Source organism: Emys orbicularis, chromosome 7, assembly GCF_028017835.1.
Source record: "Emys orbicularis isolate rEmyOrb1 chromosome 7, rEmyOrb1.hap1, whole genome shotgun sequence".
Lineage (NCBI taxonomy): Eukaryota > Metazoa > Chordata > Testudines > Emydidae > Emys > Emys orbicularis.
The window spans coordinates 85,569,783-85,594,302 of record NC_088689.1 but is presented as its reverse complement, the minus strand read 5'-3'; the positions used below and the strand labels follow the sequence as shown (position 1 = coordinate 85,594,302).

Below are 24,520 nucleotides of genomic sequence, written 5' to 3'. Positions count from 1 at the left end.
GTGGCATGTGATGATTATGGGACACCATGAAAAGGACAATCCTAAGAGGTTAGTCAATTTAATGCATTCTAAAGTTAGAAGGTTTAGAACAGATGAGAAAGACTTTACATTAACTTCACTATTAAGGTGAAATAATCCAATTGCTTCTGGGAGGAAGGAATTGACTGGTCTAAAGTACTGCTGAAGAAATTTAGGAAAACAATTCAGATACACCCCCTACTCAACACCCATCTACATCTCTGATGGGAAAGAAACGTGCATCACAAGAACAGAAGTAACCAACCAGAACAAGGAGTGCTGCAGAGGCAACATACTGCAATTCTGTGGGAGAAGGGAGACGCATCTTGTATTGGTAACAATTATTACTTCTGAGAGTTTCACAGAGCACTCCTGCTGGAAGTGATGGCAACACATGGCTGGAGGTTGTGGGGCTAAAACACTGACCATTCAGGAAGATGAGCACCCAGGTGCAGCTCTGACAAACACAGTCACTGCCTACCTATGCTGATTTAACACAAAACCAAACCTTCTAAAAGCTAGAGGCAAAAACTGTTAAACTAAAGGGATCAGATTCCCACACAAGGATTAGCATAAGAGTAAGGGACAAATTCTCTCACTCTGCACAAACTTTGCAGTGGTTTGACTACAGGTGTTACATTAAATAACTTAGGTAACCTAGTGCAGCTTTATTTGGTGACAGGTTTCAGAGGAGCAGCCGTGTTAGTCTGTATCCGCAAAAAGAACAGGAGTACTTGTGGCACCTTAGAGAAATTTGAGCATAAGCTTTCGTGGGCTACAGCTAAGATGCCACAAGTACTCCTGTTCTTTTTGCTTAGTGGACACTCTTACATTGATTTAGTTAAACTGATGCAACATTTTGTTTAGACAAGCCCTCTGCATGAACCTGCAAAGCAGGGGAAATTAGACTTTTAAAGAGATAGTCTTAGGGAAGACTGGTAAACTAAGATTATTACAATGTCAAAATTACATAAAGTCGCACATAGAATGGAAGTGAGATGTGGAGAACAATGTCATGTCAGCAGCATCTGCTGACTTCCCATGAAGACCAAGCTAAAGTTTAGAAAGCAAGAGGCTCTTACCAACATGCACACTACCAAAGAAAAGTGAGGTTTCTGAATTAAAGGGCTTATTTCTTAGGCAGGTATAACTATGTTGTGAGTAAAAAAGAGTTTTCAATTTGTGCTTTACAGCTGGTCCTCATGAATCAGTGACTGTCTCTCTCTGTGCTCCCAGTGAGAATGGAGGCATGTTTAGGACCTGCCAGCCTCTTCCACAAACATTTTTCAACACCACAAACACTGCAAGAGTCAAGCTGTGTGAATGCCAGGTACTTTCAGCATCCATTTTATGAGAAGGCCTATTCAAGTTTCTGCTTTGGAGGGATTTTACTATGAAACCAGAAGTACAGCATAATGGAGGTAACTGGTAATAACCAGAGATGTTAATAAATATAAAATGTTATAGTAAGCTTTAGACAGCATTTTGGATAATTGTCAAATTAGTTATAACATGCACAGCACTTGAAACAGTAAGGGCTTATCATAGACAAAGTTGCAGTGTTAACACAGAGTGAATCTTCCAGCTTCACTAAGTTTAACACAGCTGGGAAACCCTGAAATCCTCGTGGCTCTAAGTCTGCTTGTGTATTTAACTGCTTAATGTTTTTCATTTTAAAACAAAAAGCCAGAGCACTCAAGTAAGGGGTCCCATTCTGTCACCACTGATTCCAAGGTACATGGGAGACTTCTAGCGAAGACTGAAGGCTGTTTGAGGCTACAGTGTCATTAATATGCTGACAACATCCAACTAGCATCTTGTTTCATCAGCTCCAGAAGTTGCTGTTTTCTTGCCTTTCCAGCACTTCCCCAAGATAGGACCCTGGAGGAAAGTGAGTGAGGACACAGTGTATGCACAAATCTAAAGAGGGATTCTGCCTGAGGTGACTTCTTTTGAATTCCAGGAGGTGCTGGTAGGGATCAAGAAATACTTCATGATAGTATAAAAACCAGACCACCTATTTAATCTACAACCCATTTTTCATCATTTCAAACTAGAAACTCTTTCTTGCACATTTCATGACAACTGTCAGCAGACCGGCAAGTGAATTTGGTATCCCACCTGGCAGTTTGGAGACCGGAGATCCCAAAGTCGGATGGTTTTATCAAGTGATCCAGAAATAAAGGTATCATCCACTGGAGACATGGACAGGGCAACCACTCTGCAATACAGAAGATTAGCTATATCAGGTATTACACAGGTATACAAGAAAGTTAGCAATGTAACACTTATCCTGTTGGCTTCACACAAGTTCAAAATACTTAACATTTTTTTATGGCATGAGAAGTAAAATGAATTCAGTCCAACATGGTTTAGGTTTATTACAACACTGCTTTAGCCTCTCTTGTTCTGTTTCATAGCCACCAAGATCTCGATCACCAAAGTGTCCCCTTGTCACATCTCTTACCTCTTGCTGTGCCCTGGAAAATATCGGATGTATTTATTATCATGTAGGGAGAGGTAACGGATTGTATCTGCAAGAAAATATAAGAAACACATAAGCATATATCATATAATAAACCTTCTCCAACAGATAGCAATGATGGTCTGCTTTGTCTTCAAGAGGGGTATTAAAATGGGATCAACTGAATGAGAAACTGAAACCAAGCAGTCCGGAAGAAAAAAAAACAGCAGAACTAGTCAGGATGTTCCCAATGGTCTGGAGATAATACGAATACTTCACATAGTGTAAATGAATTGCCATGAGACATATACAGTTCTCTGCTCCAAAGTTATTGAAGCAAAATAAAAATCAAGTAACTGTCAAGTTTTTACTCAAGCATTTCTCACAAAACTACAGCTTTCTAAAAGTTGGTGCCAGCATTTCCAGTTGGAAAGTGAGTATAGATTTATCATGCAAATGCCATAGTCCTGTTAATGCAGCCATGCAGGAAGAACTGTCTCCAGCTAAATAACCACTGCAAAGGTGTGAACTCTGCCACTCAAAACGATAGTGAGGCCATGTCTATACATACAGCATCTGGTGAAGACGCTCTATACCAATAGGAGAGAGCTCTCCCGTCAGCATTAAAAAAAGCCCACCTCCAAGAGTGTCATAACCTATATCGGTGGGAGAAGCTCTCCCTCCGACATAGTACTGTGCACATTAGCTCTTATGGTGGTATAACTTATGCTGCTCAGGGGTGTGGAATATTCACACCACCGAGTGACATAAGTTTTGCTGGCATAGGCTGTAGTGTAGACAGTCTGAGATGTGAACGTCAAAGCCAGGCTGGAACCATTTAAATACTAACAGCTAAGCACAGGCATTAAAAACCAAACTCCTCTGATGGAGGGGCTTTTTTTTTTTTTTTTTTTTTTTTAAATCCAAACACTTGTTGCCTTTGTGCTTTCTTTGCACCTCTTCCAGACTGGAAAAAGCTTTGGGGGTAAAGGAGGAATACGTGATGAGAACAGAAGAAAAGATCCTTTTCATCTAACAGCAATTTCTTTATAAAAACGTAATATAGCACGGGACAGAACTGATCACAGTATTCTGAAATCAGTAATTCTTTTAAGTGGCCTTCACTGAATATAGACTGCAGTAGACTCATAGACTTTAAGGTCAGAAGGGACCATTATGATCATCTAGTCTGACCTCCCGCATGATGCAGGCCACAAAAGCTGACCCACCCACTCCTGGAATAATTCTCTCCCTTGACTCAGCTGTTGAAGTCCCCAAATCATGATTTAAAGACTTCAAGTAGCAGAGAATCCTCCAGCAAGCGACCCCTGCCCCATGCTGCGGAGGAAGGCGAAAAACCTCCAGGGCCTCTGCCAATCTACCCTGGAGGAAAATTCCTTCCCGACCCCAAATATGGCGATCAGCAGAACCCTGAGCATACGGGCAAGATTCTCCAGCCAGACCCTCATTGACCATTGTTACTAATTACCAGCGATGGCACGTTATTGACCTATTGACTAAAATCACGTTATCCCATCAAACCATCCCCTCCATAAACTTATCAAGCTTAATCTTAAAGCCAGAGAGGTCTTTCACCCCCACTGTTTCCCTCGGAAGGCTGTTCCAGAACTTCACCCCTCTGATGGTTAGAAACCTTCGTCTAATTTCAAGCCTAACAGCATTTTTTCTTTTGGAAGGTTCTACTGAGATTTTTCACCACAGATCAAAAGAATTCTGCAGACCATAAGCCACTTGAGTACAAGTGTTGAGAATATGAACCACTTTTACTTGCACATACATTTGTGAATGGAGATGTGCAAAGAAGACCAAATTAAGCCTCCAACATCAGCAGTAAACTTTTACTAGGGGAGACAAAAAGAAAGAAAGAGGGAAAAATAAAAGCAGCTAACTCCCTACCAATTTCTTACATACACTCTGTTTTAGAAATATAGATGGACAAAAAGACTGATGTTATAGGAAACCAAAGCAGAGTTTTTTTGTGTTTTGTTTTTTTTAAGCTTTGACACCTGTTGAGTGTTTATTCAGGTTGACATGTTCAATACTGTTACATCGACAAGTGGTGCTGAGACTGCGAAATTAATACCAAATTAAGGTAAAGGTGGAAAATTCTGTTTTCACCTTTGTTATTGCAATACTAGCTGGCGGGCTAAATGACTTTTCTGCAAGGCAGGGTGAGGGTAATGAGTTTGTAATCTGTGGGGAACATTCTTGACATCTGGAAGGCTAGAATATTTTTCTAAATGCCTTTTTCTGTAGAACACATGTTACGTAGAAAATCCCTCAAATCCATTAATTCTTGACAAAGATTTTCCATTGAGTCAGCTGAGGTCAGAGTTCTGCACAGTCCCCCAGAGTTTGGCAAGATAAATTTAAGGGTAACTTTGTGACCAAGCATGAATAGCTCAGACTGATGCACCATTCTGAAAGGCTTCTTCTCCTTTGAGTACCTCCAGATGATTATCAAATGCCATAAGTCAATCCACCAAAATCATCAGTTTTACATCCCATTATTGTTAGTACTTACCTGCTTTTACACAGCAAATTTAGTGTATATTCCTAGTTTTTCTGCTAAAAACTGCAGTTACTTGTGTCAGAAGAATGCAGTTGGAATCTCACCTTTCTCTGCTAAATACAAACCATTTGTGAAGCATGAGTGGGTGATCCTTTTAGCCGACAGTGCTCTGTCCCAGGCAAGGCAGTGGCCTGTACAGTTATCTCCTGTACCGGGTGGTATCATAGACCCTCAAACTGTACAAACTACTACCTCAGCCTGGAATTAGGCAAGAAGAACCAGGTTTGAAGCTCTTGAGGAACCCTTCAGAAAGAACTGGATCAGAAGCAATTCAGAGGCATATATGTACTTGTGTGCAAATACCAGCATTTGTACAGTAAAGGAATGGCTTCATTTCACCCTTCTTTCTGTAAATGCAACATCCTGAAAAGTTAACATCCTGTACACTTGCCCATAGTTTCACTCATTAGGGACCATGCAGAGTATGGACCAGCATATGGACCACCACAGGAGGGAAGCATGCCAGTTCTCTCAGGCCAGTTTACAATTACTTGCAGTACAAATACCAGTAATATATTTTTCTAATCCATTTCTATCACCAATGTATTTGCTTTAAAAGCTAATCAAAGGGAAAACACAAAATGATAATCAACTTCAAACCATCAAATTACAAATACCACCTTAATAAAATGGATTTAAAGAAACTAAACAAATATTCCACCGAGTCAGAGCTTCTCTCAATGAATGATACCACAATGGAGATTGATGCAAAATTAAAACACTATCATTACAATGAGACAGTCAGTAAGTGCACAAAATAAATTGTAACCATGAGAGAAAGCTATAGGAGGATCAGAAAATTGAATGGGAACTTCACCAAGAATGAAGTTCTCCAAGGATTCCTGACATTGCAGCACAGCCATTTACACCAGCTGTTTCTGACACAGGGAAGAAGAATCACTTTGCTGAGGAAAGAATGTGTACCTGTGGGAGCTGATGAATTAAATCAAAACTTTTTAACACCCAACTAATCCTTTCACCCCAGGCTCTGAAAGCAACTTTAATTCATTGAAGATTATGAAGTGCAGTTATGATGAAAAATGACTATGGAAAAAAATAACACTTTGAAGCAGATGGGTTGCTCATGCATATTATACTGGGAAAGCAGAGGGGCTAATGGACAAAGCCAAGATTGGACGCAGGAGAGATGTGTTCTACACCAGGCTTAGTTAGTGATTTGCTACGTCACCTCAGTTTCCTGCCCTCCATTCTGTACAAATGGGGAGAATAAATACATCCCTATCTTTGTAAGGCACTTTGAGATATAGAGGTGAAAGATACTATAGAAATGCTACCTATTGTTTTGAGTCATCTACTTGCTTTGACAATTCTTGTGTTAAGCTACTCTTTACTCCTGCTGGTACTGCAAAGCCAACACAGCTATAAGAGCACACTTGCATGAGCCGGAATGGAACCCACAGAATTGTTAACTAAGTTCCAGATACTGAATCTTAATCAGTGATGAAGCACTAGCCAGAACAAAGTTTGCCTCCTGATCTCAAATTGAATTTGAAAGGCTGTCAGAAAGAAAAACGAATACACACACACACACACCAGTTTTTAAAATGTTAGCTTGAACATCATTTGCTGTGGAGTCACTGAAAGGGGGGGAGGGGGAATCTTCACAATGGCAATTTTCAAGGCATAACTATTCAAAGCTTCACTAAAGGTAGTAAACATGCTTATTTGAAACAGTCACAGAAGCTAAATGATTGGACCAATATCAAACAGCCAGTCAACAACAGAGTCAAGAATAGAACTCATCTCCCTTCAACTATTAAATCATGTTAACTCTGGTTATTATAGCAAAGGGGAACTATAATTAGCAACAATAGGTCATTATATGTTAGGGAATGACTGAGTTATACTTTAAAGATGAACATGTCTGTTTGCCACCGTCCTAGAGGTTGCTAAAAATGAGCCCATTCATGTCAGTCAAGACCAAAGCTTTCCCCAGCCCTCCACTATGGTTTATCTGGGTGTGCCATCTAAGTGCAGAAAGATTAAACATGGTCACTTACCGTCTATTTTGTTGGAGCTGTACACCACAGTGTTGGCAGCATGTGTGTATCTGATTAGGTCCACTCCATACTTTTTACTATACAGTGTTCTCTTTGGTCTGTCAAAAGAAAATACAGACATAATTATGTCTACTTCAACACACAAGAGCTCAAGCTGCAACCTACCAACTATTAGTCTACTTTTTAGTAACTTAACACTACAAGTCCTTTGAGATATCCAGGTCCTTTTATGAGGAAGGAAAACTGTTGAGATCTTTAAAAACCAAAAAACAGAACCATAAGGGACCTTGTCACATAGTGCACTAATGAATTAGCCTTCCACCCGTAGGGACCTAGATTAAAAACCTAAGATAATCAATAGGACTCATTTTAGTCTCTAGTGAACAAGATATCACCACAATAGTCACTGTGAGAATTTGACACATGCTCATGCCAGCTCAGGAAACATGTGGAATTGCAATTGCAGGGGTATTTTAAGCTAGGAATGGGCAACAGTTGATAAAGTTGTGTGGTATAAGCTACTGCATGAGACACTAAACCTAGTACAAGTTATGGCAGTCTGTTCCTTGCTTTCATTAGTGCTACATTCATGCACACACACCCTAAAGAAGTGTAACTTGGATTCTTTTCCAATACCTTAAAAGAACCCAAAGCTCTCTTTTTCATTCATTCTTAAGCAGTGGAAGACTCTGGCTCAGCTTTAAGAAACGTTTTGGGAACATCTTTGACATTTCTTCCAAAAGTTAAAAGGCCAATACACAAATGTTATTGGGGGAGGGAGGAGGGGAACCCACACATACTATTTGCTTCTAGCACTCCCAAATTTCAGTAACCTCTATCTAATTTTTCTCTGATAGCCTAAAAGTCAAATTCTGACATATCAAGATCCTCAGTAAATGCCTGAATATGCTAGAGGAAGTTTTTCAGTTACAAATTAATTTGTTTTGTTTTCAGAATACAAATGGACAAACTTTAACAGCAACATACTACAGTGTAAGGTTTCAGTTTCTGCTTACAACCAGAGGGAACTCAGGTAGGTAGATTGTCTGAAACTGAACGATCTGACAACCACATTTTATGTATAAACAAGTATTCATTCAAAATTTCCATAGATACTGAGTGAGACTTTGTATTAAAACTCCAAATTCCAGTAATCAAACCTGTTACTAGCCCACTAAATCTTCTCCCAATTCCATGTCCCTCTGTAATTTACCTTGGCTGTACCACTGATCAAATTCTCAAGCATTTTTTCAAGTGTTAGAAGTTTAGTCTCTCCACTGGCTCCTCTTCCCCATCACATCAAATGTAGACGTTTTGTCCACTCTTTAGAATACCAACATAACTCAAGCCAGGCTGGGAAAAATCATATTGCTCAGAGACCTAGAACAAGTATAAGCCGGAAAGTTGAATGTCTTCAGGCACAGTAGCATAGAGCTGCTAAAGGGAAAGTGACCAAAGGAGCTAAACTGGAGTGCAGCAAAGAGTTGAGCTGCTGCACAGACAAGGAGAGTCAAAATGACTTAGCAGAGCAATAAAACTGAGCTACCAGGCAGAGGAGAGGAAATGGGCCTAGTTGATGTTAGCTATACAAGTAGTGCCTTGGGAGAATGGGTGGGAGGAGGGAGGAGTGAAATATTTGAGCATGCCCAAGACTATGGACTGGTCTTCACTGCAGGCATAATTTGAAGGCATTTTACCACAAGGTTAAGTGTTAGGTTAGCTTGCCAACCAAGCCAGTGTAGGCTGTGAAGTAAAATAAACTTGACTATTTGCTGCTGCAAAACAATTCAATTTGTTTTAGGAGGGAACTGGCTGCTCTAATATTTTGTTACAACTTTGTAATCAAACTTTGCTGCTATTCCCGGAATCAGCCAGTTTAATTTGCAAGTTAATAATCCCTGACTGCCACACTATTAAAAATTATACACAAATTGCCAAATTTGAAAAATGCCTGGATCACACTTTTTTTTTTTTTTTTTTTTAAATAAAAAAACACTCAAGCAGCCTGGATCTGCAGATGGTAATACTGAAGTCCCTGAGCCAACTAAATGGAATGCTAAATATCCATAGGATTTCTTGTAAAAAAGATGAATGTTTTGTGTAACTTGCACAAAGCATGACAATCTGATAAGGGCTGTCCTCTTGTAAATTGGTGCACGACCTCTAGAATTAAGTCAATGAACACATTCAAATTTCCTTCTTATACTCTGGCTCATGAAATGTATGGAAACAGAAAATGGGTCATTTTGTCCATAAGAAGCGCCTATTATTAGATTACTCCATAAAAACCCAACAAGGAGCTCAAAAAGTTTTTTTTTTGCTTTTTTTTTTTTTTGAGAGAGACAAACACACACACATACACACACACACCTGGATTATAGTCACAAGAAGTAATTTCAATTCTTAGAGATTTTGAAATATCCTGCCACTTGCAAGCCAAAAGTAGCCTTAATCCTGGACCAAACAATACAAACACCCACAAAGTAAAATACTTTAGAGGCAATTACAATGTGGTCCTAGGGACATTCTCAGAACGAATACAGTAAGACAGGCTTACTGATGGAGCTACTGACAAGCCTGTACCTGAGGAAGCGTCAATGCTCATCAGTTCTGTACCAGTTGGGTAACTTTGTATTATCTTCTGGATGCAGCATTAATATAGCAAAAATAACGAGGAGTCCTTGTGGCACCTTAGAGACTAACAAATTTATCTGGGCATAAGTTTTCGTGGGTTAAAACCCACTTCGTCAGATACCTGGAGTGAAAAATACAGTAAGCGGTATAAATATTACAGCACATGAAAAGATGGAAGTTGCCTTACCAAGTGGGGGGGTGGGGTGGGGGAGAGTCAGTGCTAACGAGGCCAATGCAATCAAGGTGGACGTCGCCCATTTCCAACAGTTGACAAGAAGATGCGAGTATCAGCAGAGGGAAAAGTACTTTTTTTTTTTTTTTTTTTTTTTTTTTAAGGCCTTGGCTACACTTGCGAGTTACAGCACTGTAAAGGCTCCCCCAGCACTGTAACTCACTCCCCGTCCACACTGGCAAGGCATTTGCAGCGCTGTATCTCCATGGTTGCAGCACTGCATGTACTCCACCTCTCCGAGAGGAATAGCGAGTATTGCGCTGCTGCTGCAGCACCAGTGTGGCCGCCCAATGCGCTGTGAATGGCCTCCAGAATTATTCGGCAGTATCCCACAATGCCTGTTCTAGCCACTCTGGTCATCAGTTCAAACTCTACTGCCCTGGCCTCAGGTAACCAACCATGTGACCCACCCTTTACATTCCCCGGGAATTTTAAAAATCCCCTTCCTGTTTGCTCAGCCCGGCATGGCGTGGAGTGCTATCAGCGAATCTTTCCAGGTGACCATGCCTCCACGCGCCAAGCGAGCCCCAGCATGGAGCAATGGCGAGTTGCTGGACCTCATCAGTGTTTGGGGGGAGGAAGCTGTACAGTCCCAGCTGCGCTCCAGCCGTAGGAATTACGATACCTTCGGGAAGGTATCAAAGGACATGATGGAAAGGGACCATGACCGGGACGCCCTGCAGTGCAGGATTAAAGTGAAGGAGTTGCAGAGTGCCTACCGAAAAGCCTGCGATGCAAACGGCCGCTCGGGTGCTCCCCCCGCAACCTGCCGACTCTACAAAGAGCTGGATGCGATACTTGGGGTTAACCCCACCTCCACTCTGAGCACCACCATGGACACTTCAGAGCCGGTGTGGTTGGGGGGGGGAGGAGGAAAACGGGAGTGATGGTGGTGGGCCGGATGGAGATATCCCGGAATCCCTGGAGCCATGCAGCCAGGAGCTCTTCTCGAGCCAGGAGAAAGGTAGCCAGTCGCAGCGGCCGGTACTTGGTGGAGGACAAACAGAAGAGCAGGTTCCCGGTAAGCAGGGTTTTTTTTTTTTTTTCCCTTCGGTGCGGGCTCTTTGGGAGAGGAGGGTTAGGCATGCATGCCTAGATGTGGAATAGTGCATTGATGTGGTTTATCACATTGCGGTAATCGGCCTCGGTAATCTCCTCGAATGTCTCATCCAGAACGTGTGCAATGCGCTTGCGCAGGTTTATCGGGAGAGCCACCGTGGTCCTTGTCCCAGCCAGGCTAACCTGTCTGCGCCACTGTGCCACGAGGGGCGGGGGGAACCATTGCTGCACACAGGCAAGCTGCATATGGGCCAGGGCGGAAGCCGCATATGGGCCAGGGCGGAAGCCGCATATGGGCCAGGGCGGAAGCCGCATATGGGCCAGGGCGGAAGCCGCATTGCAGTAGAAGACCCTCCCTTGCTTCCCAGGTCACCCTCAGCAGCAAGATATCGTCCAGGACGAACTCCTGTGGAAAATGTTGGGACAGTGTTCAGTGTAGGTGCCCCCTGAAGCTGTTGGCTCTCCAAGGCACAGAAACCCAGAGGACAGTGCAGCCCTGAAACAATCAGTCCCCCTTACTCACCATTCTGAGGCTCCCGTGGGATGTGTGCGCTCTGTTTCGGACGGGAAAATTATGCTATTGTGTAGACCCCCTGTGTGTTTTCTACTCCTTAAGTGCGGGGGGAATCATTACTCTGTCTGGTATAAACAATGCTGCCTCTGTTAAATGTTGCATTTTGCCTATACAGCTGCATCAACCTTGAGACCTCAGCCGTCCCTCTTATCGCCTGCTCAGAGACTGCAAAGACTCAGGAAGAGACCGCGAAAAAGCAAAGAAGACATGCTGCAAGAAGTGATGCGGCAATCTATTAAAGAGAATGAGAAAGCACAGAATTGGAGGGAGAGAGAAAGCAGGATCCGCCAGGAGAATGTAGCGCACCGGCGGCAAAGCACTGATAGGCTCATAAGCATCCTGGAGCGCCAAGCAGACGCTATCCAGGAGCTTGTAGCCATGCAGAAAGAGGAGCAGTACCGCAAACGCAAACGCCGCCACCCCCCAACAGCCCTTGTCCTAAAACTCTTTCCATTGTGCCCCACTGTCACCTCCAACCCACTTTCCCCAACTTCCGTGTTCTTCACGCCACCCGCTGCCTCCAACACCAGTATCTTCACCACCCAGCCCTGAAAACCACGACCCTTACCCTCTGCACTCAACCCCCATCACCATGCAGTATAGCTGTCCTGAAGTGCAGCACTCACTGCACAGCACAACAGACAGGACATACGCAAATCTGTGATTGTACCGTTCACCACTCCACCCCCTTGTTTCTTTTCAATAAATGGATTTTTTGGCTTTGAAAACATTCTTTATTATTGCATAAAGTAAAAGACTCCTTAGCCCAGGAAATAAACAGGCACTGCAAGTCTGCTTGTCTGCTTAGCAGACACTGATTCCTAAAGATTGGAACTACTGCACTTCACTCCCATGCAGGGCACCAGATATCACTGCTGGTTTTCAGCCTCAAATTGCTCCCTCAAGGCATCCCTAATCCTTGCAGCCCTGCACTGGGCCACTGTAATAGCCCTGCTCTCTGGCTGTGCAAATTCAGCCTCCAGGTGTTGAAACTCAGAGGTCCATGCCTGAGTGAAGCTTTCACCCTTCCCTTCACAAATATCATGGAGGGCACAGCACGCGGATATAACCGCGGGGATGCTGTTTTCGGCCAAGTCCAGCTTCCCATACAGAGATCGCCAGCGGCCCTTTAAACGGCCAAAGGCACACTCCACAGTCATTCGGCACCGGCTCAGCCTGTAGTTGAACCGTTCCTTGCTGCTGTCAAGGCTCCCTGTGTAGGGTTTCATGAGCCACGGCATTAATGGGTAAGCAGAATCTCCAAGGATCACAATGGGCATTTCAACTTCCCCTACCGTGATCTTCCGCTCTGGGAAAAAAGTCCCGGCCTGCATCTTCCTGAACAGCCAAGTGTTCCGAAAGATGCGTGCGTCATGCACCTTTCCGGGCCAGCCTGTGTTAATGTCAATGAAACGCCCACGGTGATCCACAAGCGCCTGGAAAACCATAGAGAAATACCCCTTCCGATTAACGTACTCAGATCCTAGGTGGGGTGGTGCCAGAATAGGAATGTGCGTCCCATCTATCGCCCCTCCACAGTTAGGGAACCCCATTTGTGCAAAGCCATCCACTATTTCCTGCACGTTACCCAGAGTCACGGTTCTTCTGAGTAGGATGCGATTAATGGCCTTGCAAACTTGCATCAACACGATTCCAACGGTCGACTTTCCCAATCCAAACTGGTTTGCAACCGACCAGTAGCTGTCTGGAGTTGCCAGCTTCCAGATTGCAATAGCCACCCGCTTCTCCACTGGCAGGGCAGCTCTCAATCTCGTGTCCTTGCGCCGCAGGGTGGGGGCAAGCTCCTCACACAGTCCCATGAAAGTGGCTTTTCTCATCCGAAAGTTCTGCAGCCACTGCTCGTCATCCCAGACTTCCATGACGATGTGATCCCACCACTCGGTGCTTGTTTCCCGAGCCCCAAAACGGCGTTCCACGGTGCTGAGCATGTCCGCGAATGACACAAGCAATTTCGTGTCGTACGCGTGACGCGGCTCGATAGCATCGTCGGACTCCTCACCCTCACTCTCACTTTGGATCTTAAGGAATAGTTCGACAGCCAAACGTGACGTGCTGGCGAGACTCGTCAGCATACGCCTCAGTAGTTCGGACTCCATTTCCCGCAGACAGATCGCGCTACACAGAAACCGTTGAAAGATGGCGCCAAAGGCAAACGGAAACAAAGGGATTTCTGGGATGAGAACCGATGCATCACGAGGCATTGGGACAGGACCCAGAATCCCCCGCACCCACGCCCCCTTCCCACAACCCATGGCGCCAGAATGGGAAAAGGTGCTCTGTGGGATAGCTGCCAATAATGCACCGCTCCCAATAGCGCTGCAATTGCCGCAAATGTGGCCACGACAGTGCGCTGGGCAGCTGTCAGTGTGGACAGACTGCAGCGCTTTCCCTACTCAGCTGCACGAAGTCAGGTTTAACTCACAGCGCTGTACATCTGCAAGTGTAGCCAAGGCCTTAGTGACCCATCCGCTTCCAGTCTTTATTCAGGCCTAATTTGATGGTGTCCAGTTTGCAAATTAATTCGAGTTCTGCAGTTTCTCGCTGAAGTCTGTTTTTGAAGTTTTTTTTGTTGAAGAATGGTCACTTTTAAGTCTGTTATTGAGTGTCCAGGGAGATTGAAGTACTCTCCTACTGGTTTTTGAATGTTACAATTCTTGATGCCTGATTTGTGTCCATTTATTCTTTTGCGTAGAGACTGTCCGGTTTGGCCAATGTACATGGCAGAGGGGCATTTTGCTGGCACATGATGGCATATATCACATTGGTAGATGTGCAGGTGAACGAGCCCCTGATGGTGTGGCTGATGTGGTTAGGTCCTATGATGGTGTCCCTTGAACAGAAATGCGGACAGAGTTGGCAAATAAATTTGTTAGTCTCTAAGGTGCCACAAGGACTCCTTGTTGTTTTTGCTGATACAGACTAACACGGCTACCACTCTGAAACCAATTAATATAGGTTATTCTTGAGATTCAATTGCTATGCACCTTTATACCTCAAAGTGATACTGCATTCTTGATCACCCACTGACTTGTGCTTGCTAACCTGGATCTCAAAAACCTTGTCCATATCCTAAAGCATGAATTTGTTTTGAAAGAATTTCAAATTTTAAATTTAAGTAAAAAAAATAGCTAAGCTAAGCTGATGGCTTTCAGGCAACTGTAAGCAATTTTGGAGGTATCCGTCCAGGGATGCTGGGTTGTGAGTCAAACTACTGCAACAAAGGTAATGATCAATCATTTGAATTGTCCACCCATTTGGGCCATGCAACAGAAACCAAGACGGGGCTAATATAGCCCCATTTAGGTGCATTTATCGGAACAGGCAAATATGCGGACACATTGTTTACCATGATTACTTGCCATTTCTCACATTTCAAGGAGACGATCTCCTTCGGAGACTTTGACATTGCTGACCCTTAAAAGCTTTGTTGCCTTAACTATACTGGCATAAAATTGCAAAAAAATCCTAGTGTAGAAGCAGTTATACCAAAATGAAAATGTATATACCTGTAGAGCTTACTGAGGTCTGTCAAGGTGAAATAAGCTACACAGGTATAAAGCACTTCATACCAATAGTTATGCTGATAAAAGCAGTAGTGTATGTCAATTAAAATAAAAGCAATCCCCTCACCAACAGTAATGCTGGTAGAACTTAGTGAGTTTAGACCTGGCATTTGCAAAAGCTAGGAAGCTCATTGCTGTGTTCCAACATAGTAAGAGAATCATCCTGTCCTTATTTTCAAAAACATATTATTAGGGATAACAACTTTGAAAGGAATGAGGAGTACTTGTGGCACCTTAGAGACTAACCAATGTATTTGGGCATAAGCTTTCGTGGGCTAAAACCCACTTCATCGCATGCATGCAGTGGAAAATACAAAGGGAGATTTACACACACACACACACACACACACACACACACACACAGCATGAAAAAATGGGTGTTGCCATACCAACTCTAACTACACTAATCAATTAAGGTGGGCTATTATCAGCAGGAGAAAAAAAAACTTTTGTAGTGATAATCAGGATGGCCCATTTCAAACAGTTGACAAGAAGGTGTGAGTAACAGTAGGGGGAAAATTAGCATGGGGAAGCATTTCTGGCTCCTTGGAGGCAAAACTGTAGGGAAAAAACTCATCTACAGGCCTGATGCTGTCAAGTTTCACCATGGTACAGCAACCATCATTCACAGTTTCTAGAGCTTTGAGTCCACACTTTGGCCTAGTGATGAGAAATAATCCAATATAGCAACGTACAAATTACGTATCTTCAAGGCCACTTTACAAAAACAAGTAAGGAGAAAAGTGGCTTACAATCAATAGATACCTTTAAAATTGCACATACATTCAAATTCACAAATGACAGTGGATATGCATGTTTTTAAAAAATCCTGTAACCACCAGGCAACTTAAACTTCCAGATACATTTATTTTGACAAAACGTTAATTACCTTTTAGCACTGCAATATCAAACTGTGGATTTTCCACAATTACGTTAATCTAAACAAGTCCACATCAGGACATGACACGGATACAAACTAATGACCCAAATGTAGATGCATTCCAGTCCCATCAAGCTATTGTCTACTGATCTGAAGTGTACTCCTGGGGGAATTCTGTGCCAAAAAATTAAAAAATTTACACCCAATATTTTAAAATTCTGCAAAATCTATTTATCAAAATAACACTTTATAATCACGCCAATTTCAATTATTTTGGTAATTTATTTCAAAGTACCTGTCAGCATGTATGCCTAACAATACAGAAACACAAAAATTCCCCCAGAAGTAGAGGGTTAAAGAAACCCCTAAGACGGGGTGGGCAAACTTTTTGACCCGAGGACCACATCTGGGTATGGAAATTGTCTGGCGGGCCACGACTACTCACCAAATTGGGGGTGAGGGTGTGGTGGTGGGCTCTGGGGTGAGGCTGGGTATGAGAGGTTGGGGGTACAGGAGGGTGCTCCAGGCTGGGACTGAGGGGTTAGGAGGGCGGGAGGAGGATCAGGGCTAGGGCAGGGGTGCAGGCTCCGGGCAGAACTTACCTCAAGCAGCTCCCAGAAGCAGCGGCATGTTTCTCCTCCGGCTCCTATGCGGAGGCGCGGCCAGGCGGCTCTGCGCAGCCAATGCGAGCTGCAGGGGTGGCACTTGGGGTGAGGGCAGTGTGCGGAGCTTCCTGGCAAGCCCTGGAACCCGCTCCCCGACTGGAGCACCGGAGTGGGGAAAGCCCCGGACCCTGCTCCCTGGCGGGAGCTCGAGGGCCAGATTAAAACCTCTGGGGGACCAGATGTGGCCCCCGGGCCATAGTTTGCACACACCTGCCCTAAGAAAACCAGGTTCCTATTTCTCTGCCCCCCCACCCCCCAGCCACTGCCCTCCCTGGCTCAGACACTCACACCCCCTACTCCCCAGAGCCCAGGGGAAAAAACAGCCTGATGCTGGGTCCTGGACTTGCACAGAGTTTCCTGCACACCGCCATCTCCTTCCTTCAGGGCATACTGGCAACTGCAGCTGCCAGGAACCCTCCAGCTCCTCCCCTCCCCTCCCCCCCACAGCAGTGTCTCCTGGGTCCAGTGGCCCTTAGCGGTAGCCAGCAGCTCTGCAGCCCATTTATATGGGGGGGGGGGGGGAGAATTCTGCATGCACAACATTAATTTCTGCAAAATTCTGCATTGCACAGTGATGCAGAATTCCCCCTGGAGTAGAAGTGGGACTAGGAACAGTACAATCATGGACAGTCACAGTAACTGCTCATCAGCACCAGCATTAGTGGAGGATGTACAATTAAGATGTAGATTTCAAAGCTAGTGGACACCATCCATGTTATTAGGGTATTAGATTTTTACCTGAATTTGAAAGAACTTATAGTCTTAGTTTAGGCTCAGACAGGCGGTGACCGTAACATTTTAATTTGTATGAAAGCAAAGACATACTACACATAAAACCAAGTGACATACTAAACCAGGGGTCTCAAACACGCAGCCTGTGGAGTTATTTGCTGCGGCCGCCAAGCTCCAGTCACCCGCCGCCCCCCCCCCCCGCACGCCGCGTCCCCGCTCCTCTGCCTACCTCCAAGCACTTCTCGCCGCCAAACAGCTGTTTGGCAGCGCTTAGCGCTTTCCGGGAGGGGGGGGGGAGGAACGGGGAGCCACACGCTCAGGGGAGGAGGTGGAGAAGAGGCAGGACAGGGGCAGGAATTTGGGGAAGGGGTTGGAATAGGGGCAGGGAGGGGGCAGAGTTGGGGTGGGGACGGGGAAGGGGTGGGAAGAGGCAGGGCAGGGCCTCATGGAAGTGGTGGAGTGGGGGCGGGGCCGGGGACAGAGGTGGGGGCTTTTGTTTCTTTATATGAAAAAGTGTCAGTGATGCGGCCCTCGGGCCAATGTACTAGTCCTCCCATGGCCCTCGTGGTGATCTGAGTTTGAGATCACTGTACTAAACACAAGTATAAAAAGAATCCACACAAAGTAGTCCAAACCAGAACAACCAGAATGCAGAGAGATGTCATTCAACAGTCACAGCAGTGACAATAGTTCATTTTAATTTCCTTGACAGAATAAAAGCACAGCCAAGTAACTGGGACGATCGTGTTTTCTTGTCAAATAATCACACACCACCTTTCCCTACTCATATGGAGTAGCATTTTATTGGATAGTCCCATACCTCCACTCTGCTATTATTACCCTCTTTATCCACTCCCCCTACAAGGGGGTCAAGTATCAGGGGGTAGCCGTGTTAGTCTGTATCTACAAAAACAACAAGGAGTCTGGTGGCACCTTAAAGACTAACAGATTTATTTGGGCATAAGCTTTCGTGGGTAAAAACCTCACTTCTTCGGATGCATAGGGGTGTATTTTTTCCTCTAACCAACTTATGTATGCCTTGCAGCCTACTTTGGTCATTCATGCGACTCCACTCCTTCCCTCACTGAATTCCTAAAAACTCACCTCTACATTAAGATGCACAGCATATGATTTGAGAAAATTCTTTAAAAAAACCCTTAAAAACACCAGAGACAACCAAGATGTGCTCATGCTTAAACTGAGCAAACACACGACCATATCTGTAACCCTAGTCATTCCTTGTCCCATCCACATCCTACTTTTGGTCACCCTTTCGTGTCACATCCAAAAATCAAATTAGGGACCGAATTTTGTCTTCTGTGATGCTCCATGCTCAATTCCGGGCCCTATAATAACAACAAACACTATCTTTGGTACACTGCTGATATTAGCAGAAAAGCCACATCAGAAAGAGGCATTTTTTGAGAAATACTAAGTAAGTGCACAAGGAGGTTTACCTTTTCTTGAAATAATTATATTTGGGAATTATGGTTTGGCTCACTTTGATCTGAGTCTTATAGTACATGACTCATGTTTTCCATTTACAGATGTTCTGTTCCCAAAACACAATTTACAACTGATTATTTTTTTATATATATTTTGTCTTAAACCAAATCAGAAAGCGCATTTTTCAAGAGTTCTGTGAATTTGTTATTTATTCTCATGATGGATGTTCTACTGTGATGGATGTTCTACTGCATGCTCCAAGGAAGATTACAAGATGAATGTTATTCACTTCTGTTAATGAATCAAAATGACTCTATTCTCATTGTCTAAATCCATATTTGCTCAGTATTTGAAAACATCTCCATTCACTCAATCATAGAACTGGAAGGGACCTCGAGAGGTCATCTAGTCCAGTCCCCTACACTCAAGGCAGGACTAAGTATTATCTAGACCAGGCCTGCACAACTCGTAAAGCAGCGAGGGCCATATTACTCCAAAGAAAACAGCTGAGGGCCAAAACTCACCGGCCCCTCCGAAACACCCCCCCCAGCACCGCCCTGCGGAAACAAACCTTCCTTCCCCAGCGCCGCCCGGCCAAAACAGTAGTATTGAACCTTGGTAATATGTTATAGTGGGCCCCTAAGGTAGTATAATTAAGGTAAAAGAAAAATGTCTTTTTGCTAGAAGTAGAATAAGATCTTCCCCCCACTTTGTAATCAATTGCCCTGTTGAATAAATGAGGTGTGAATGAGGAAGGCTTGGAAGGCAGGCACCTCCAGACAGCTGCAACCCTTGGAGAGGGGATGGGAGCCAGACCAAGGACAATCAAACTTGTCAAGTGAGCTGACTAGAGAAGAGCACACATACTGATGGCCTCAGGGGTTAGAAGCAAGCACCTTCCTTTGGGAACACCCTCTTTGCAGCATTGGGACAACCCCCAGCCCAGAGAAAAGCAGCAAAAAGGACCAATTTTTATGAGAGACAAGATCAGTAGAACAGGTCAGCCACCGACTCGCTGCTTGCCTCCCCCCCCCGAAGTATAAAGCCCCCCGCTCGCTCTGCTCATCATCCCCCCCTGCTCGCCTCCTCAGCCCACCCCCCACCGCCGCCGCCAGCTCACCTGCCTGTCTGCCGCGGGCTCGCCTGCTCCCCCCACCCCCCCGCCACTGCCCGCCGCCAGCCTCTTACCTTCTGCCACTGCCCCTGCCACTGGCTCACCCTCACTCCCCAGCCTGCCACTGGCCTCTTCACCACCCCGCCCACCCGCCGGCCGTTGGCTTGCCCCACCCCGACCCTTGCCTACTCACCCCCCGTGGGCCACACAATGAGCCCATGCGGGCCACATGCGGCCCGCATGTTGTGCAGGCCTGCCTTAGAATCATGAACCCTACCATTTCATGATCACTTTCGCCCAATTTGCCTTCCCCTTTCAAATTCTCAACCAGTTCCTCCCTATCTGTCGAAATCAAATCTAGAACAGCCTCCCCCCAGTAGCTTTCTCCACCTTCTGAAATAAAAAGTTGTCTCCAATTCATTCCAAGAACTTATTGGATAATCTGCGCCCTACTGTGTTATTTTCCCAACAGTGTCTGGGTAATTGACCTCCCCCCCCCCCCAGTCCTGTGCTTTGGATGATTTTGTTATTTGTTTAAAAAAAGCCTCATCCACCTCTTCCTCCTGGTTTCGTGGTCTGTAGTAGACCCCTACCATGACATTTTTTTTACCCCTTGTTTTTTATACCCCTTTTATCCTTACCTAGAGACTTTCAACAAGTCTGTCTCTTATTTCTCTCTCTGGCTTAGATTTTCAGTGGAAAGATTTCAGAGTAGCAGCCGTGTTAGTCTGTATCCGCAAAAGTAACAATGGAAAGACTCATCAAGAAATGAGTCTGCAGCAATGTGTAGCCAACAGTAGGCTATTCCTCAAAGGAAAAATCAAGGCAACTCCATTGACTTCAAAGTTGGACCCATATACATAACTCATCTGTAAGTACAGCTATCCATCAATTTTACTAACTAAACCTAAGATATGAGAGCTTGAAAAATCCATTCATTTACTCAGCAGTGAAAGTAAAGATTTCTGTGGCCAGTGAAAAGTCCTGGGCCATCAATTAATAAAGAATTTTAGCTATTGTAAAACAAGATTCTAGTCCCCATAGGTGTGAAAATCACATTTGTAACCTTCCAAATATGAAGCAAAAGTCTTCCAGTCTATATCTACAATGCTACATTTAGGAGCTGTGAATCACCAGTTTCAGCTCCACTGCAGGTAGTAACAGTGAAGGCTGTAGTGTAGATGGGATTCAAGTGCTTTATCACAGTGCCATGACAGAATCGAATAAAAGTAACCTTATTGCTGCTGTTGCAGCTCCATTTTCAAGTCCTAATTTTTCTAGTTTTTTAGTTTTATACACTCATTCCATAAAAACAAAACAAACAAAAAAAACCACCTATCCCAGGGCAGAGAAGGTTCTCAAATCTGCAGACACACAATTACAATATTGTCAGCTACTGCTCAGAGCTCTGCCAAACAGCAGCACAACCAAGCACATGGGAATCTCTGATCAATTTTACTTTTGCAATGAAGAAAATCGTGGACAGCAGCAAAACTAACAAAGAATGTCAATTTAACTCAGCAGCTTCTACCTGGGGGAAACCTGAGCATCAGCAACACTGGGTGGCTCTCTCCCCACACCTAGGTGGCTGTCTTCCCCACCCCCTGGTCTTTCACATCAGCCTTTAACTGGCAGCTTTAGCACTCTGGCTAACAGGTATACATTAAACCCGTGCTATTCTCCGTCCTTCCTGAACCCGCCTTTTCTCCCTGACAGGCTCCTCACTTGGGACTTGGGAGAGCCGATAATCCCGGCGGATCGATCCCTCCGGTTCCACCCGCCCAGTCCCCCAGGGCAACACCCCACCAGGCAGCGCTACGGCGAGGCTAAGTACCACCCACGGGCACGGGGGGTCCTGCAGTTGCGCCTTCGCACCCCCATCACCACCCACGGGCCACCCTCCCCACTCCCGCGGGTAGATCTCCCCCGGGCGGCCCGCCACTCACTTGCCCTCCTGGCAGTCGTAGAGCACGATGGAGTCGTCGTCGCTGCTGGAGATGACGGTCTCGCCGTTGGGGCTGAAGTCGAAGCAGTTTATCTTGTCCGAGTTCTCGCGGAAGACCTTGGCCACGCGGAAGCTCCGCAGCACGTTGTCCGTTAGCTTCATGCCGCGAGGGATGGGGCGGCGCGAGCGGGGCCTAAGGAGCCGGCCGGGGCCCAGCGGGAGCCGGGCACGGAGGACGCCGGTGAACGTGAGGAGCCGGGCGGCGGCCTAGAGCCAGCGGGGCCTGCGAAGCAGCGGAAAAGGGAAGCCGGGCGGGGGCCTGAAGCGCGCGGGTTTCGGGCAGGGGCCGCGCGTCGCTGGCAGGCGGCTTCGGCACGGGCGGGCAGCGCCCTCAGGCGGGGTCGGCTCAGGCTGCGGAGAGGCAGCTCCTGCTCATTGTGTCCGCCATCTTCCTACTACAGGGACAAACCCTGCCGCTCACGGGGGAAGAAGTGGGCCGGCAGCAGGGCATTGTGGGGCGGACGAGGGGGGGGTCTTGTGGGAGAGCGGAGGAGCAGCGCATTGTGGGATTGGTGAAGCGCGAGGGCTGGAGAGGGGCAGTGCATTGTGGGATGCCGAAGGGGAGGGGGCACTCGGAGAGGGAAGTGAAGGTGCAGTGCATTGTGGGATAGCGGAGGGGGACGTCACCCACCGCCGGCTGGCCGTGGCGGCCATTTTGTGTGTGGCAGCGGGCCCTGCTCCTCCCCCGGCAGCTGCTGGGCCCGGGCCACTAAGCCCCCTTTCGGCCCCATAAACTAAGCTGCCAAGCCCCCCACCCCTTACAGCTAGCCTATCAAGCTTGCCCTTCCGTCTCAGCTGCTCAGCCCCCTTCCTGCCCCATAAACTAGGCTCCAAGCCCCTGCCCCAGGCACACTACAAACTAGGCCACTAAGCCCCCTTCCTTCCCCATAAGCTTAGCCACCAACCTCCCGCCCCCCCTCCCTACAAATTGGACCCCTAAGGCCAACTACTACCCCACAACCCTGAGCCACAGAGCTCCTGTCCCACCCCAGGCCCTCAAGCCAGTCACCTCACAGACCCATCCACCAAGCCTCCCATCTCTCTCACCAGCAGGAGTTGGTTCAATAGAGGATATTACCTCAGCCACCTTGTCTCTGGAACTCAGGAGTCAGACATGTTTGCTGCCTTGGAAAAGACACGTGGGCCTCCATATTCAGATGTAGCCACTGGTTTTGGGGGGCCTGGATGAAGTCAGTGGGAGCTGTGGAGGCTTAGCACCTCTAGAAATTAATGCCCTGGGGTCTGAAGTCACAAACTCATAGCCATTTTTTCCTAAAGAAGGGTGCCTATTTCTGTACCTCAGTTTCCATCTCTGTAAAATGGGCCTAATGATAGCAATTCACCTTTGGAAAGCACTGTGAGATCTACAGCTGAAAAGGACAAGGGGTTATACTTTAAATTAGTGCTCAGTTTAATTTGTAATCTACCCTAGTTACAGTGGGGTTTTATGCCAGGTAATTTGGTGAAATTCAGACATATCAGTCTGCTTTTATTTTCCAACTAACGATTTAAGGGGGGGAGACTTCAAACTACTGGCCTGATGTCATTCTTGCTTACCTTAGGGTAACAGGTAAAGGAAAGGAGGTTTCACACTACTGGCATGATGTCATTTCCAGCCACCATGTTGGAAGCTGGCAAGACTGCAGCAGGAAGTTTCTTCTGAAGATAGGATGTTCCCTATCAATAACAGGAGTACTTGTGGCACCTTAGAGACTAACAAATTTATTAGAGCATAAGCTTTCGTGGGCTACAACCCACTTCTTCGGATGTTCCCTATCGTTGACTTATATGTACAGAATCTTCTGGGCTATTGTATCTCTGTGATCTTCACAGACTAATGGCTTGATTCACTCTATTTACCTTCCTTCTCCTTTACAAAAAATATATAGAGCATTTGCCTCTTTCCTTGGGCCTGATCCAAAGCCCATTGTGGACTTGGATAATAATGCTCCTAGTGCTTCCATGACAGCTATCACAGTCATGATGCAACATAGTGATGCCATGGAAAAACAAAATCACTTCTTAATGTAATGTGCTCATCATGTGACATACTCAAGATGTGATGACACTTTTCTGGCCTGACACACTTTTTAGGACATGCAAAATGGTGTTGCAATCAAGATGTGTGATTGTGTGGGTAAAATAGCTGCAAAATTAGAACTGTTTGCACTGGCAACTCCAAACACTGAAAGAGACGCTCAAACAGTCCAGAAAACCACAAAGAAATCTTTGTCTACACAGAAAACACATATTCTGAGTTTTAGGAATTTCATCCCCATCGCTTTCTTGACTGTGGTCATTTGTATGTAAACCAGGCAATTGCAGTGTGATTCAGACCCACAACCTTTATCACACTCTCAGCAGGGCTATTTAAATATAGTTACAAACGTAGGACTGCTTCCTCTTCCAGTCTTCTTCCATCATCTCTAAAATAAGTAGAACCTCATTCTAATCTCTCCCCAGTTCTATGTTAATGCAAGTCCATCGATTTCAGGAGTT

The 24,520-nt window shown here is 45.6% G+C and overlaps 1 protein-coding gene across 1 annotated transcript in view; it reads right to left on the bottom strand.

Annotated features, from left to right (window-relative positions):
- WDR82 (WD repeat domain 82) overlaps positions 1-22,298 on the bottom strand; it is a 32,419-nt gene extending 10,121 nt beyond the window's left edge. The window contains exons 1-4 of the mRNA XM_065407274.1: positions 21,963-22,298; positions 7,097-7,194; positions 2,486-2,552; positions 2,140-2,239 (exon numbers count right to left, since the gene is read on the bottom strand). Of these exons, the coding sequence (XP_065263346.1) occupies positions 2,140-2,239; positions 2,486-2,552; positions 7,097-7,194; positions 21,963-22,123 (426 nt within the window). The 5' untranslated portion in view covers positions 22,124-22,298. The remainder of the gene's footprint in view (positions 1-2,139; positions 2,240-2,485; positions 2,553-7,096; positions 7,195-21,962) is intronic.
- Between the last annotated feature and the right edge of the window lie 2,222 nt (positions 22,299-24,520).